The 17,673-nt window shown below is 38.6% G+C and overlaps 1 protein-coding gene across 1 annotated transcript in view; it reads left to right on the top strand.

Annotated features, from left to right (window-relative positions):
- Nucleotides 1-17,673, top strand: part of VAV3 (vav guanine nucleotide exchange factor 3) — a 170,042-nt gene that overhangs the window by 118,582 nt on the left and 33,787 nt on the right. The window contains exon 20 of the mRNA XM_075710568.1: nt 17,302-17,438. Within this exon, the coding sequence (XP_075566683.1) occupies nt 17,302-17,438 (137 nt within the window). The remainder of the gene's footprint in view (nt 1-17,301; nt 17,439-17,673) is intronic.

The following is a 17,673-nucleotide window of genomic DNA, read 5'->3' as shown; positions in this document are numbered from 1 at the left end:
GAGTGAATAGCAATCCCCTTTTAATAGTTCTTGTCTTTCCTTTCAGACTGAGTAGAGCAAACCATTACAGGCCATTTGTTTCTGCATCTTCCCTCAGGACCTTGCTCAGAGTCCCACAAGCTTATTTCTTTCTCTGTTAAATATCTATGGGAAAGCTTCTGGGGGAGTTGACGTGACAGCACAGACTGAAGTACTGGAGTATACATAAGACATTCTTTTCAGCTTTAGATACTGTTTACATTGAACATACCCAAGGGCTTTAATGGCTGGTCAAAAAGAATGTGCACATGAAGGAGCAGCTGACTGTAAATTAAATCGGGGAAACCCTGAAGGAATACTGGAGGAAGGAGAAATGTTTCACAAAACTTCCTGTAGTGAAGAGTGTGTTGTTTGACAAGTTTGAGGTCTTTCCCACTGCTTACTGGTATGGGATAACCTAATAAGGTTCATAGTAGTAAAACATCCATTGCATCCTGTAACTGACTTGGAGACTTGCTGCATGCAGACTACCAGAATGACCTGCTTGTTTATGTCCTTTTGATTTAGTTTTTGCAATTTCCTATTATAGATAAATATACAGCCCATGGCCTAAAAAATGCAGCCTATATGGCTTTAAAAAAAAAAAAAAAAAAAGAAAAAGAGAAGTTACTGTTTTAGAGACTTGAAGGAACTCAAATGTCTACTTCTCCCGGAAGTAAAGTGTGTCTAATAATTAACAATCATAAAAAAGTGCATATAGTTTTGTGTGTTTTCCCTAGAGATAATTTTGTAATGTTTGTGGAGCATTAGATGCACTAAGTAGCTAAAGACTTCTCTGCACGGTAATGTATTAAGCTACAGAACCGAAAATGAGCTTTGATTATACATATATATAACATATATGCTTAACTTTTTGGGGGAGTTTATTGGGTTTTGGGTGGTTTTTCCTTCCCTGAACAGCATCTGAACACTTTGTTCAAGGTGCATATGAAGTGTACAGTGCGCGTCTCTAGGCATGTGTGTGAATCTCACCTAAGAACTGGTTTAACGGGGCAGCTAGGAGCGCGCTTGCTGCAGAAGGAAGACTTCTTAGCAGGACCGAGGTGTGCTGCTTGCTGACACGCTGTGTCATTCTGAATCTGCTGGAGTCCCTCAAGGACTTGCATTGCAGCTGTAACCTGACCAGCTCTTAGTGTTGATAGATGTGCTTTGACGTGCTTTACGTCATGTGGCTGGGACGGTGCTGGGCTTTGGGACGAGTCAGTGAATTTCTCTGTGGTCGCCACGTTCTTATGTGCAGTTAATGGGACGGCTCCCTCCAGGTGGACCTAGGCAACAGTGAATTCAGAGATACACCGAATTGTGTGACCTAATTTATGAGAGCAAATGAATTTATCTCACATATGTATTAAAAATACATATTACATTCAGGATCTTTGCTTTTTTTTACTACAGCGCTAATGCCATGTGCTGAGCTATTGTTGCTTCCCAGAATAATGAATTCATCTTTGTTGTGATACAAGAAAGAACACGTCTGAAGTTTTGCACCAAGAAATTTTCCACTAATGCATTTCTGGAAGGCAAAGCAGAGTTTTGTCTTCCAATGAAGCATTTCAAATGCAGTTTAATGATTTTTATTTGGGTTGTTATATTTTAAATTAAAATTATTTTTACATTCCTGTTGGGGAGAGGTATTTTGAAAGGTGCCTGTCCCTTTGGCATCTCAGCAGTGAGCTAGCATTCAGAGAAGAACATAGCCTTTAGCCTTTTCTTTTAATTAAACATCAGAAGACCCAGATGCCAAAGGGTGAAATATATTTATTTTGTCAAACTCTTTCATCCTTGTCTGGTTGGATTGCAAGATTAGTTTGTAGTTGAGTAATTTAGGCTCTTTTGTCTTATTGGATGTATTTTTGGGACTGTCTCTGTATCTTGAGCAACTAACATTTTATTTTTCTCTTAGAGAAATAATGATGTTTAATACATGCCCGGCATGTATTAGCATAATTTTTAAGGTGAGGTGGGTTAAAAGTCCTACAGTATCTTTCTCTTTTTCTGTATAAAAACACTCTCAACACGGACTGTTCTAAGCAAAATGTCACTGTTTACAGATAAATACAAGGGAGTTGGCAGGCATAAAAAAGGAAAAGATTAAGGTGAAAGTGGACAAAATGGTCCAAAAAACCAAAAAATATACTGGTTTATGTTTTTTTTTACACACACACACACACACACACACAAAAAAAAAAGTACAGCACTATTTAAAAGGGGGAAAAAAAAAAAAAGGCATGTGCAGAAATCATATGGCCCAAAGTTGCCTTTAGTTACCATGGCAAGTGGAAGGGAATTGCATAGTATTTTGCTAAAGTTTATTGGTACTTAGAAATCTCTTATTCATCTTCAAGAGTATTGCATTTACCCGTCTGTTTTCATATCTGACTTTAATCTTCAGGGTACTGTGATTCGCAGAAGGCAAAACAAAGATAATAAGGCAATGAATGATTAAAAATAGTCAAAAGTTACTGAATTTTAACAGTACTCTGAAGCGTATGGTTTCTTTTTTTGTGGCTCACTCATTTAACTAAATCAGTATTTGATCGCTACTTCAAAGTAATTCTCACACAAAGAATTTGGGAAACACTGTAAAACTGAAAGCAGCCATCCCATGGGAGAAAAGAGGCTGCTGACAATTCCCAGAAGAGGAGCTCCCAGAACTGCCTCTGCCTCTGCCTGAGGAAGGTTTTGCAGCGTGGTGGAAGGGGCCAGAGGCAAGAGCCTGAGAAACCGCTGCTGCTTTCAGGCGAGTTTTTGATCTGCTCGCCGCTGTGCGCGTCCGCGCGGAGGGGGCAGCGGGGCTGGTGAGGCTGCAGGCCCCGCTAGGCCGGGGCCCCGCGGCAGCCGCCCGCTGAACGGCTGCTTCAGGACAGGCTCTGCCTGGGGTGCTGCCCTGCTCCTCCCAGGGCCTTGCGGCTTTCTCCCAGCTCTTACGTGTTCTTCCACGCCTTTTCTTTACCACTTTTTGAACCAGTCTAAAATCTTGGCACTCACAACATCCTTTAACTGTTACTTTCATAATTAGTTTTGTGAATAAAGTACTTCTTTTTGTGTGTTTTAAGCCTTCTGCCTATTACTTTGACGCCTCCTATTTTTTGAATCCAGAAAGTGAATAATAAATGAAGAAATACTGAATACTTTCTCTCTGATCACTGTCTCTGTGCCACTCACAAGTTGTCTCTGTCGTATTCCCTCTAGTCATCTCTTCTAGCCTGAAGGGCCATTTTCTGCTTAATTCTTCTGACACAGAAGCTTTTCCCTATGTCTGACCACCCTGTTTGCTTGTCTGCATGCTCTTGGGTCCAAGAGTGCTCGGTCTTTCCAGTTCTGTGGTCTGGTCCAAGAAATTTGTTAGCATTGGTACACAGCAGAAGTAGGTTATGATCTTAAAGAAGTGATTTTAAAGAATACTTAGCAATTACGCCGAGATCTGTTGTCTGTATGATGGTAGCTGTTTTAGAGTCCATCATCATGTATGAATATTCAACCCATATGTTACTTTGTTAAGGTACATCTTACATGAAGTTATGACCAAATGACCTCCAAAGGTTCCTCATGTTTGTTGTCTACTTCAGAGAACTCTAAACAATGTCCCCAGTTTTCCTTTAAAAAGTATTTTTAGTCTTTACATTATATTTATCCATGTATTTGCAAATTCTGTTTTTCTAGTAGGCTTTTTTTTAGCCTAGAGAAGAGGAGGCTGAGGGGAGACCTCATCGCTCTCTACAACTACCTGAAAGGAGGTTGTACTGAGGTGGGTGTTGGTCTCTTCTCCCACGTAGTTAGCGATAGGACGAGAGGAAATGGGCTCAAGCTGCGCCAGGGGAGGTTTAGGTTGGAAATTAGGAAAAATTTCTTCACGGAAAGGGTGGTCAAGCATTGGAACAGGCTGCCCAGAGAGGTGGGGGAGTCCCCATCCCTGGAGGGGTTCAAAAAACGGGCAGAGGTGGCACCTGGGGACATGGTTCAGTCTGGTCTACCCTTGATTGGCTTAGTGTGGACTTGGCAGTGTAGGTTAATGGTTGGACTGGGTGATCTTGAAGGTCTTTTCCAACCTAAACGATTCTAGGATTCTATGATTTACCAACCTGCCTTGTACAAACATCAGACACCCATGTTGGGACATCCGCTGGTTACCACTGAGTTGCTTTGAAACGTTGCTTTCACACTTAACCTCCCATTTCTACGGTACCGAGACTGTTTTAAGTAATAGGCTGCAGATCACAATTAAACAACTCGGCAATTTCATATTTGAATGTATTTAGTACTTAGTCTTTCCAAGTAGTGATGGTATCAAAATTGATCTGAATGGTTTTTCAGGAGAATCAATTCATTCAACCCAGTTGTTTTAACCCTTTGATGTGGTTTATCAAGGAAAAACACCTTTATAAGGGATTCAGAGAAAGCACTCGAGTTCAGCCCTCATTGCTGCTCTTGCTGACCTGCAAATAAATAGAAGACACGTTCAGTCTTGCACTTTTCATAACTTGCATTTCTTAAGCTTTAGTGTGTAACAGGGAATTTAATAGTAACTTCATTATCTGATACCTTGAAAAAGTGCCTCGGTTCCACTAACCTTAGAAGTTATTCTTTAACCAGCCCACGTGGAATAGGAGATGTGGGGAGAGGAGAGAGCATGAGGTCTTTTAGTTCAGATGATAAAGCAGCATGTTTGCTGTTCTTGGATTTTTTTTTTTCCCTTCATTGGGTTTGACAGCAACAAATTGCATGAAATACAATATAACGAAAGCTGCATGTGTGGAGCACAGTTTTACTTCCAAAGTAACATCTCTCCCCTGGCAGCAGCAGTCTTCTTGCAACTGGCAGTGATTGTTTTAGTACAGTGGAATTCACTTAATGCCACTACATCTTCTATTTTTTTTTTTTTAATGTAAGACCCTACAGGTTGTCCTATAGTTCTCCCCCTCCCCCTTTTTTGCTTGATTGTGGGGAGAAGAGAGGATAAATAAGGAGAAAGACTCAAAAGGAAGAGAGTATGAGACTTAATGCTGGAGACTTCAATCTCTGACTGCGCTTGTGCACCGAGTGCCGGTTTCGTTGTTATTTGTCTGTTTCCGGTGGTGTTGATTTAAATCTGTAACTGTACGTTGCTCTGCGCGTGGCTCGCGCGTCTGAGAAACACTGAATGATCAACTTGGCTCAAAGAGCTGATGCTGGGGTTTAAGCGCGTGAGGGGTACTCTTTGTCAGGGCAGTGTTTTTGGGAGAAAGAACCAACTGTGGGTGTTCGGCTGGTGTCAGTGTGATCGCCGGTGATTCTTTGGTGTAACTACAGGCTCCAGGCCCCAGGGTGTGGTGCTGTTTGCCGCCCAGGTGTTCCCTCGCTGCCCTTGCTTTCGAATCTAACGCTCATCCGGTCGCAGAGCTAAGGCGCTTCAGTGAGGTAATGGAAACCTGGTCTTGGGAGGTGGTGGCGGCGATGGGGAAATCGGTGATTTTCTTTGATTGGGTTGCTGAACCAGCTCAGCGCTCAGGCTGCACGCGTGTGACAGAATACACTCGTCCCGGCTTAGGCGGAACATCAGCCCATATCCTTTATTGCTCTCAGGTATGGTGTATGTCCTAACACACGACGTGCTGCTTGCCGGAGTATGTAATCCACATTCAGACTGGAAACGGAAAATAGGAGAACCTCCGCTACTGGGAAGATGAATATACCAGGGTTTTCTTGGGGGGAGGGAGAGGAACAGAAAGGTTTTAAGATGGAGCCTGGTTATTATGGCAGGACTGACATCTTGACAGGGGACTGGACTTGATTCCCATCTTTATTGCTTATGATAATTTACCAATAACCTTGATTTTGTAACAAAGATCAAATGATCGTGGATGATGTTATTGTATGTTTTCATTTTTATCTTTAAAAGAACACCCTTTTACCGCTTATTATTAATTCATCATGTGATTCGTCTTCAAGTTAAGGACTTATTTATATGTAAATGTAGAAAATTAAGCTGTTTAATTTTTTAAAAAAATTTTTAAAATTTGTACTAAAACCTGAAAATATTTCTCTTTGATAAAAATAGAGGGAGTTTGCAGAAACTTCAGTGCATCATAGTAGTACATTATTTTTGATATGCCGATCCTGCTAGAAAAGAAGGGGTAACTTCTAAATGAAGACAGTGAGACCAGATAATATGTGAGATTTTTATACTCACTCGATAATTAAAACGTGGTCTGAATGTCTCTGTATTAGGTATGTCAACTGAATGAGGCTAGAGATACTACAAATGCATGGAAAAGCTGGAGGTATCACAAAAGACTATGCCTTTTGGATTTCCTAGAAGTTACTTTTATAGATTGCCAGTGCTTCAAATGTGCAAAGTATGCAGCATAAAAACAAAATCACAAGTATGTATTATTTAGGGATAAACAGTTTTAACTACGTTGTGGTAACAGTGAAATACGTACTCATCCTTTTTTTACTTTTCTAACACAAATATTTTGTCATGAAAGCAAGTTTTGTTCTCTTTCCTAAAGAAAATAAGTTATTCGCTGTAACCTATACAAACCAGAAATTAGGAAGCCTGCTTTTTGAAAGCAGGTTTGTATCAGCCAAAGCAACAGTGTCTTTTCATTGCTTAATATAATGCCATAATTCTTGGCAACAGTCATCAACAGATGCTTCCATGCAAAGAAGGTCTATATTGGCCTGAAATTTTTTTGCATGTAGGTTAAGAACTGTCAGTTGAGACGTGAAAGAGGTATCTGCCATAATCAGGGTAGAGGCCACAGAAAAGAAAAATTGCTCAGAGGAAGATCACAGGAGTGTTTAACTTGAGCTGAAGGATTACGTAGCATTATGAAGAGGGTGCGTGCAGGCAAGATTATTCTGTCATTTGCTGGAACCTGCCTGCTTTGCCAGGCATCAGCCACTTCACATTATGTAATAATTTAAAACTCCTCTCTTGCCAGAGAATTTATTTCTTGTAAGTAGCAGAAATGGAGAGTAAGGTCTTTTATCTTAGAGGCAGAGGCTATTAGTCAGTACTGAGCACAAAAGAAATTGCATGAGAGATAATTTAATTTTAATTTTTGCAATGCTTGATGAATAAAATCGCAGCACGTTTTCAGCAATCCATATTTTTAAATTCTGTTAGAGACCTGTGAAAAAATCTGGGTGGCATAGGTGTGCATTTTCATGGCTTATATTGTGCACAATTACCATCTTGCTGTCCATGATTATTATTTTAGTGTAGAGTATCTGTATGCTGAAGCGTACATACAGTGTGGTTGGCAGGATGCCTAATTCCATTTGTGCTGAATAGACTTGTGGAGAGGTAGGGCTGCTTCCTGTCATGCTGTGCTTTCAGGCACACTGCAGGTGAAATTTCTTAGTGCAGTGTATTTATTTTTTAGAAAGGACAACATTTATGTTTGTTAATACTTAATTGACCATGTTCTTTTCAAAGTGACTCAATCTGTGAGTGCTCAACAACAGAAAAATGCCTAGGTCCTGCACAAGATTCATGACATTTCGCAGTATTAAATTCAGTTTCCAACGTGGAGCTCTTGTTATGAAGCCTTTTTCCTCTTGCTGCTTGCTGCAGAGTCATCCCTGGGCAGGCAGAAGGTAGTGTTAAAAGTATAGCTCAAAGTACTTCTGTGAAACAATGGATTTTTATCTTCTAAGATTTGTCCCTGTTTTTCAGAGCCTTTTGCTGCACATAATCTGCTGCTGCCTGGACACACCTTCATGGCTCATCTAGAGTATCTGCCCAGTGTAAGTTGTTAGCTCCTCAGGGCAGGTACTTGTTTGAACAAATACACATTTTAGAATGCCATGCCTGTCTATGGCACCACATTAAAAGATGTGATAATTAACACTGGTTAATTTTCATACCTTGTGCTTTTATAAAAAGCAGCACCTCATGTACCACACTTTTTAATTCATATGCCAAAGCTCTAGGTTGCTCAATTTTAAAGAAAATAGTGAAGCTGCCTAGTTTTGAGGCAACATTATTTTAAAAATGTATATCCCCAATTCACCTACTAGACTACATTGAAATGATGAGATTTCATTACTTTGTCAAAATAAATGAAAACTGGTTTTGAAACCTGATTATTCTTTATTGTTTATTCACATAATAAGACACGTAGCACTCAGCCATTTCTAGCAGTTGTTCAAAGTGCTGAGATTCTTCTCAGTCTAGGTAATTGCAAAATCCCTTACTCTCACACAGATAGCAGCCTGGGTCACTGCAAGTAAGGACTAGTTGCCCGAATAAGCATTTGAAGTTAAAATTGTACGAAACGGGAGAGCTTGTCCTCAACACTTGTTTGGCGGAAGACATGCAATGAAAGGGAAACCAAGGTCTGTCAGCGAAAGAAAAATAATTTTCCCTCTAATTTTATCACAAAATGTATGTGGCTGTGAACCATTATCAAGTCAGTGACCTTCCTAGCTCTCTTCGCTTTCTTTCAGTGCAGTCCTGGAGAGAGCCCTCTTTTTTGAGAGAAGACAAACTGCAGACATCAAAGTTTTAAATGCCAAGTACCTTGTTTTGAGTATAAAGAATAAGACACGATGTTGGAATTGCACACGAAAGTTCTCTTATTTTAAACATCCTTTCTTGCATTTGAAATCCACAGTTATCCATCTAGGGCAAGTCCAGGTTTTCTAAATTGTGCTAAAGTTTCTGTGTCAAGCTTAAAAACAAACTTTTTAAACAAATTTGACAAGTGGAGCTGGAGCTAGTGGTACTTGATCTTTCTGGTACTTGGTACTTGACTTTCTGTAAACGGGATCCTTTATTGCTGCAGTTACATATGGATGTACAAAACCAAATTATGTATTTTAAGACAAGACTGAGTGTTTGAATGATGCCTAGGACAACTTCTGAAAATGTTTGCTGTGCAAACAGGAAGGGTTGGCATTTGTATGTCAGTAGATTCTTTCCGCAGTGTACTTCACTAATTTTCAGATTGCTTTTGCTCTGTTGTAACATTTTGTCCCCCGACTTTCCAAAATCTTCACAGTTTCTTTTCCTTCTGTTTTGAGAAACAAAAAATGAAATTTAAACCTGAGGAGTGAATCTGTGAGAGTTGTGAGCAGAACCACCCTTAAAGGCACGAGAGACAAATGGTCATCGGTCATCTAAGTAATGATAGGTTCATTCCTTTCCCAAAAGGCAGCCCTTATGGCTTTCTCTTCTTAATTTTAAAAACATGGCTGTTCAGAAGCATTTCTGCAGTGCCTGTTTTTTCTCGCACAGAGGCAATCTTCCAGATTCCTTAAAATGAATGTCACGATGTGCCAAATGTCCCTGCTTAGGAGTTAAGTAAGAAAATGCCTTCTGTTGGAGTTATTTTTCTGAATAAAAAAAATAAATTCTGAAACTTCAGTTTGGATTCTGAATTTTCTTAGCTAAATTGCTTATTTCTGATTAAACCAGCCATTTTTATAGGACCACTAAGCTGAGCGTTGTTTGACCTTGACTTGGAAGACCAGAAAACTTAAAGCTGCTACTGAGAGGGGACTGTCCACCTCAGTGAGTGTCCATGTTCCCATGCTGCTAATTCTACTAATGCTGCTCAATATTGTCACTGAGCATAAAGAGAGAGTTATCCTCGAATGTCTCAGCTCAAATGTTTTTTCAGCAAAGTCAAATACTGATGTTCAGAGCAGGGGAAGATGTCCATTTGTCTACGCATCGTTCTTTAAGCAAAACAAACGACTGTAATGTAAAAAAAAAATCTGTGTAGAAATATTTCAGAAGTCACACAATTTAAAAAAAATGCAACCATGTAAAGTGAATAACATAGCTAGACTTTCTTTTCCTTGCAATGAACTCTGGCTATGATCGATGATTCCAAGTTTTGTGTGGATCTTATCTGGAAAATGGAGATACAGCTACTTATCAGGAGGCTTTTTGCTAATGATCAGGTCTGCAAAACCCGAAGAAGCAAAAGGACTTCCTGAGTTGTGCTGTTTTTATGTTTCCGATGAGTTGTTGATCAGAGTGTTAGCAGACAGATTTTTCCTCCCACACATCTTCATTTTAGTTGATGGTTGACCACTTTTGCAGAGGTCTCTGCCAAGAATACAGCTTATATATGCAGCATTAAAGAGAAATGGTGGAAAAATTGAGTCTTTGAATAATTATAGAAGATTTGACAGGTAGTAAAGGGATTGAGGGAACCTCGAATGCTATTTCAAGAAGGTTTTTAAGAAGGTACAATGGTAGGAACATTAGAGGGAGGACAGTCATAGAAAGCAGGGCTAGCACTGTGTGTGTGTGTGGTGGGGGAGATCAAGTTCTCTGTTTATGGAAGGAAGCCCTGCCAGGGCTGCTCTGCTTATACACCTTTATAAGCAGAAGCTTAAACAGTTACTTGAGTAGGGGTCACAGTAACTGTTACATGTTTTAATAATAAGCCTTCTGAAGTTTTTTGACTTAAAATTGAAGTCAAGTGGCAAACTCAGGGGTTGTGGTTAGTCATATGAAAAATATTGAGACTTTATTGAACAGTACTCAAAACAGCCAAAGAGAAGACAAACAAGTGAAATATTCAAAGCTGATTCCTAGGCACTGTCAGCATTTCAGTCACAATGCCTGAATGTAAGGCTTATAAGCAATATCTAAAATTAGAACTTTTAATTATGATGACATAAAAAAATAATGACTTAATACTGGGAGAATTAAAAGTTCAATTAAAATATCTTCTTTGAGGTATGTCTGTGTACTTATTCATTGTACTAATGTTGTCCAATAGTAATTATTTAAATAATTGCCACTCTGAAGAGTGCACTTAAAAGTGCTGGCATGTTCCATGTATGTGAGTTCTGTAATTTGTGTCATAAGTACTCGGCCTAAAAGTAAAAAAAAAAACCACCTATTTTCTTTCGTGTCACTAATAGACAGCCCTAGAAACAGAATGTAAGTGTTTTTTTGTAAGTGATTATGTAGTGTTGCTTTTCTCTTCTCTCCTCACCAGCTGCGAAGTCCTTCTAGACAAGTTCTGCCTTCGGCAGAAACTGTACAGAGCTTTTGACTTACACTGGTTGTGGAGATAGATGACGCTGATCAGGAGTTAAGAAGCAGCTCTTTTGATAAATGCAGGAGAGGAGAATCCAGTTTACTGTTGATTCTGCAACAAAATCATTAGGAACAGGAATTCTAAACACTGAAGCTAGCAGAGCTGATTTGAAGAACATAGAGAGAATGCCAAAGGACTTTGTTTTCATATAGTCCATGCTCAGAATAGAGCTTCCCTTTAACTAGCTTTTAATAATATTAGTATTGGACCAAGATGTTGCCAAAAAAAGGTGGCAAAGCTGCTGGTTTTTGTCATGGATGCTCAGATTGTGGGTATAAGTGTCCACCTGTTCTTCACACTGCTGTCGTTATCAACCCATCTGTTTTCCTCTTTCTTTTTTTTTTTTTATCACAACAGCTTGTTACTTTATTATCTGCAGTTATGCTCCTTGATCTGAAACCTTCACAGTCTAACTTTACTTACCATGGTGTAAATACTAATTTTGGATTTCTTCACTTTTATTTAAATACAAGGTCTCATTTGCCTGTGTGTCTTTAGTTTGTGCTGTTAAAATGATTGATGACACTGTGGGTCACTGTGCAGACGTGTAATCCAATGAGACAATAAGATACTGCTGTGGAGTACTTTGCCCTCATTTCCTGGTTGGAGGGTGAAGATGGCTGGAGATGCACCTGCTCTGAGATTTGAGATGGAGTATTTCTTTTGGTCTTCGCTATGGAAGGCTTATCAGTTGCTAAACGCCAGTCTGTGCCTTCAGCAGAGCTGCATTCCCTACTTTCGTAGCTACAAAAATACAAACCAAAGAGGTTTAAAGCAAGTTCAGAGTGTCCATGCAGACACCCAAAACATGCTTTTGATGAAAGGAAGGACAGAATTAGTGAGACTTCATGTAATTTCCCATAGGAAAGGCACATGTCCTTGTGTTGGTATTCTGGAAACATTAAGATGTGGCCTTGTCAGATAGTCTAAAATTCTGTTTCAGATTCATAGCCTCATCAAGTCAGGAGGCTTTCTTCCATTACATTAGTGGTTTTTGGATCAGGTTATAAATATTTGGTGAGTAGGCTATATTTTCCCTAAAGAAAAAGAAAGTCTTCCTTCAAGACTCATATTGAGTAGGAATGGATGTTTAATGCAGGCAAAGCTGTTTTACGTCTTAATGCTAATAGTATATAGTATATCCAGAAATTCACCTCTGAACCCTGGTCTCCTATACTGTATGTCATTATTCTGTATGTTAAAATGATCCCTGCCCAAAGCGTACACCAAGTTCTGCGTTGTTTGGAAGTAACAGATGCTGGAATCAATTTTGACAGATAGAGGTCATTACAGGGCATGCATTATGCATGTTGTTAGCAAAAAATAACATTTTTGAATCTCTGCATGAAACTCTGGGGGTCATTCAGCGCCGTTCATAAATGCAGAGCTGCTGTAAGGAATACAAGTAGTTTATGTGTTCTCATCATTTCATATATAATGGGTATTCTGACTTGTTATGTGCTATGTTCATTCTAAGATGTAACCTTCTTCCTTGACTCATAACTTTGAGACTAAATACTCAAATGCATGGTATGGTTTATGTAAAGCTTTATTTTTCTGTAATATTTACTTTGTAAGCCCTGACTCTAGCGTGCTTTCTGCTTTTCTCATGAGCTACGATTTAGATCATCGGTTTGTGTTAGGTCTGTAACCCAGAGTTATGGGTTATTGGCTATGAAGGCTTCTCTAGGAATCTGGGAGTTTTCCTGGTTTTCAAGTGAAGTAAATTTCAGCTGTTAATTGGTGGGGTAACTGGGTCGCTTTGCTTTTTGATTTCAAGGTTTGAAACTGCCAGGCTGGTTTTGCGTCTTTGAATTAGGAAATTTCCTGACAAAAGCTTTCAGGCATGTGGAAATCTGACCTCATGGAAGCCAATGGGATTTTTGCCATTAATTGTAATAACGCGTGGCTGAAATACTGACCTTGTCCTTTGTGTTGGAGTTCTATCTGCTTTTAAACATACTCACGAATAACACCTTTGTGCCAGATGTTTCCAGAAGTCTTCTGCCGTTGTCGGATACTCTCAGTACTGCAGCTGTGTACATCACAATGGCAGTGTCTTCTAATGCTTATCATATTTCACATTTTAGTCATTAATGCATAATGTTTCTATTTTTGTTTTCTGTTTTTTTTCTGTACTGATTATCACAAATAATCCGTAATTACACTTAAAACATTCCAGGTTTCTGTAGCATACTGCTTTTTCTTGTCTGCATTATCATATTACAGCAAGTACTCAGGATTCTTAATGACTCTGTTTGTGATGAGTCCATGTGCCGGTTAAGAATGAAATTTCAGGATAGACAAGGAAACTATTCCAGATCTTGTCTGTCTGAACTTCAGTAAAGCGGTTGGTATTCCTCGGAGGAATTGATTTGAGAGGAGGCTAAAAGAACTTGGCTCATTTAGCCTAGCAAAATGAAGGTTAAAAGAGGGGTATGGTTGCTCTCTATAACTACACTATGAACATGGATGCAGACAAGAAAAAGAACTATTTGGCCTTCTACCTCTAGATGGATCTAAGTTGGCCGTGAACTGATTTACCCTGGGAAGTAGAAGATTCTAAATGCTCAGAGAATAAAGTTCAAAAATGAACAGTAGGAACAAATAAATTAATTTTAGGATAAGCTTGCTAAACAGCTGAAAGATTGTATGAGCTGTTTCCTGTGGTAACGATGGATGGGACTTGATCCATCACACCCCAGTGTACTTTGTATACGTTAGGAGGTGAAAGGCTGACCAGATTCTGTCCAATTAAAGGTACACCATCTCAATGTTAATCTTCTAAACTGTTTCGGAGCTACTATTATCAAATCTGTAATTCTATGGTGAAAAGAAAATTGAGTATTCTGTTTGGAGCTCTTTGACTCTTTACCTCAATTTATTAACTTTTCTGTACCCCATTTATTTCTTCCATGCTTAATGGTGATATATGAGAAGTTATGTGAGAAGAAAATCTATCCATGGAAAAATAGCTATTCCAGAATACTATGTGCTTGTTTCTGATTGAGTCAAAGATTTCATTTAGTCTTCCGTTCTTGGAAAAGCTGATTTAAAAAAAAAAAAATTAAAATTATGTAACAGGGACAGGTCCTTTTGATGACATTTTCTTTCAACGCGTAAAACACATTAGTTGCACATTCACTGCTTTTATATCTGTGATCAATACAGGCTGTCTATGCACGTCTGGTATTGCTGATATTGAAATGAATATATTCTCTGTGACTCAGACACTCGTGCTGCTGGAGAGTGAATTTACCTTCAGTTGTTGTACTTTGAGGTACAAAGGACTTTTCAGAATCTGAGTCAAATCTAATGTGTGCTTAAATAATTCACACCAGAAAATAATTTCCCTTGTTTATACATGTATCTTTGATCAGTGGCCTTGAAGCTAGTGCACAGTATCATTACTAAAGTGGGTGAATGAAAGTGATACAGTCATTAATGAAATCACAATGTTCTGTATTATTGCAATGTATGGGAATCCTAGCCATGTATCCCTTTTATTCCAGATGCTGGTTTATGTAGGTCTGGCGATAGTGCATATACATTGTGCTAGGCAGCGTGTATTCATAGCAAAGAGAATGCTGAGCACAAAGAACTCCTAAGTAGACCAAAGACAACAAATGAATAAAAATAGGTAATAAAATTACAGTAGAAGAAGATTTGTTGGTCACCATAGTAGAGAGCAACTATAGCACATCAACGCTGTAGTTGTCACAGTTTCTGTAGGCGTTACGGCAAAGAAATTTTAAGAAGGGATCTGAAGCAAGATAATGAACTTTGTTAAGACTAAGACCCTAACCCAGAAGCCTATTTAAATGAATAGGATTATTTCTAGTAACATCAAGAGGTGTTAGATCAAATCTTCCAACATTGTATCTGCCAAGAAAATTTTATAATAAAAATTGCTGTAGGATTTTACAGAAGCATATTGAATTATACACAAGTATTCTAGGCATGGTACGTGTTAACCTGATTAAGTCTGTGTTACCTTTTGAATAATTCTGCGTGTTGACACAGCATGATTTTTTTTGCACGTTCTCTTGGCCTGGTTTTCAGAGATGCCAATAATCGTAGTTACCAGTGAAATAGAAATAAGAAGTCATTTTACACATGTTTACGATGAATAATTTCAGAAGTACAGTATCTTTAAAAAACCCCAAGATTTGCACTGAAAAGCGCATGAGACTATTTCTTGATTATCTTCTGATGAGATCAGTACAAAGTGGTGTTTTAAGCGTGTAACCATATTGTATCTGCGTGAAATCACCTGATAGAAGGTTTCATAATGTGAATAATTTTTGTGCATTTGTTTTGACTTCCAAGTATGTCTCCAAGATGAATGCATGCTTACAGTTTACCACACACGCAGAGCTATCATTTACCTTGTGATGAGGGAGTTTCCTTGCACTGGGACAAAGTTGTCAGCTTTAGGTAGATACCTGTGTGCAGCATTGCTTCTGTTTGCCAGGTGATAGATGCAACATTTGTTGCTGCTGCATCAGTATTTGAAAGCATGACAGCCTTCAGCTGAGAAATAAAGCAAAGTCTAGTATTTACCTAAGTGGAATAATGGCTTACTAATAATTAGGTGCTCATTTGAAGTGTGCCAGGGAACTTGAAGAAATAGTAAAAGTTATGGTGTCATTTGGGTTGAGTAACACAAGAGCTGTTGTTACTTTCCTTAACGTTTCATCAGCACTTTGGATTAGTATTTATTCTTAAATACAGAGAATAGTAATTATTCTAAAAGGTGATCTCTTTCATGCTTCATACAATTCAGAGGAGATCATGAATATTTGTATTTCTTGCCACCTAAATTACAGTAGCAATCTTGCAAGAGAAATAGGTCTTTTGTAGGCCTGCTGATCCTTTGTTGTTAGAATTAAGTTAATCATGACTCCCCAGCAAGAAACTGGTTAAATATGGCAGGCCAGCTACCTTGACTTTGCACGCTTTCACTCTTACTTGTATTTCTTAATACGCATTCTTACAAAATCTTACTTAACCAAAAACTTTCTGGTTAAGATTGTAAATGGATATGCCCAATTAATTGTAGCAATTTTTGACATCCCACGTGCAGTTAAAACAAGGGAAATTATTATATAAAGTTTTATTTAAAGATAGAGGGAGAGTAATTAAAAATAGATGTGTTCTGTTAAAAGGATGCTTTCCTCGGCAGTATAAAAAGTGGGAAAAAATGCTTTTTCTAGAAGTATGTTTGTTATGGAATGGGTGGTACTTCACTTGATTTCAAGTATTCTTATAATATCTCAGCATGCACTTCTAGTGCAATACACTAGCTGTCCATAATGCTTTAAGTGTTTTTTTTAAAAATGCCATTATAGTTACAGGAATGCGGAGTTAGAGTACCCACAGTTCTCTCTTCCAGCTGAAATTCTGTCCCCAGCTCCCCATTTGATACACACTTGTGGAGGGTTCCTGAACTGTAGTTATAAATAGTGATTTAATTCTTTGTACAGGCAGAGAGACTAATCTTTGGGGAAAATATTTTGTGTCCTAAGAAATGGATTGCTCCCTTTAAAAGAAAAAAAAAAAAATTCACAGATTAGCTGTCTAGATGCAGCCAGTATTGATACGGAAGGACTGGTGTGCAGCTAGAGTTCTTGTCTTGAAAATGAAACCTTAAATTGATCCGGGCTTTGCTACCTGTATCCAAATATACCGTCAAAACCTGAAAATCTGAAAAAAAAAGAGAAAAGGAAGAAGAAGAAAAAGTCTTTATGTGAAGCCTAGAAGGATTGCCATCCTTACTCTCTTGGACATGTTCACGTCAGCAGTAGGCTTTTTTGCTAATACTGATCTAAAGCTGATGACATTATTCGTATTGGTGTCTTGAATACTAGTTCTTCACAATTTTTGCCTTGAACTACAAAGACAGCCTTAATATTTGAACCGTATGCAGAGCCAGGGGTGCACATGTAGAGGAAGGAGACTCCATAGATGTGAAATCAACTTTACCCCAAGGAGGAGGACAAAGATGTTTTTTCAAAGTAGTTCTGTTCTGTTAGGCTGTACGTGGTGTAGTACGAAGGCATTGCCTCAGGTACCTATTAAAGACGTAGTGTCCCTTTGTTGATTGATTGCTTTTGTGGTCTTCAGATTTTATAAACTGTCATTAATTAAAAATGTATGCTGACTTAGGTTTTGTTTGTTCCTTTGTTTGTTTGTTTGCTTGTTTGTTCAGGTTTACCAAAAATGCAAGTAATTCGAAACTACAATGGAATACCGCAACCAGCGACACAAGATGGTCCACCACTGCATATCCAGATTGGGGACACTATTGAACTGATTAGAGGAGATGCACATAGCTTATTTTGGCAGGTACTGTATCATTTAGCAAATAGCTATATTCCATTAGTCCCAGATATCAAGTTGTTATTGATATATTGCTCTTGTAATTTTTTTTCCTTTTTGAACAATAAGAGAATGTCTTCTGTGTTTTACCCAAAATAAGTGTCCAATACACCTATTTCTACCTCTGAAGTGTCATAGTTCCCATATTGTGTAAAGCTTCATTCTTGCAGCCTTAGAGTACAAGTCCTGGTGAATAAATCTG

Source organism: Pelecanus crispus, chromosome 5 (genome assembly GCF_030463565.1).
Source record: "Pelecanus crispus isolate bPelCri1 chromosome 5, bPelCri1.pri, whole genome shotgun sequence".
Classification (NCBI taxonomy): domain Eukaryota; kingdom Metazoa; phylum Chordata; class Aves; order Pelecaniformes; family Pelecanidae; genus Pelecanus; species Pelecanus crispus.
This window is presented reverse-complemented; position numbering and strand designations above follow the sequence as displayed.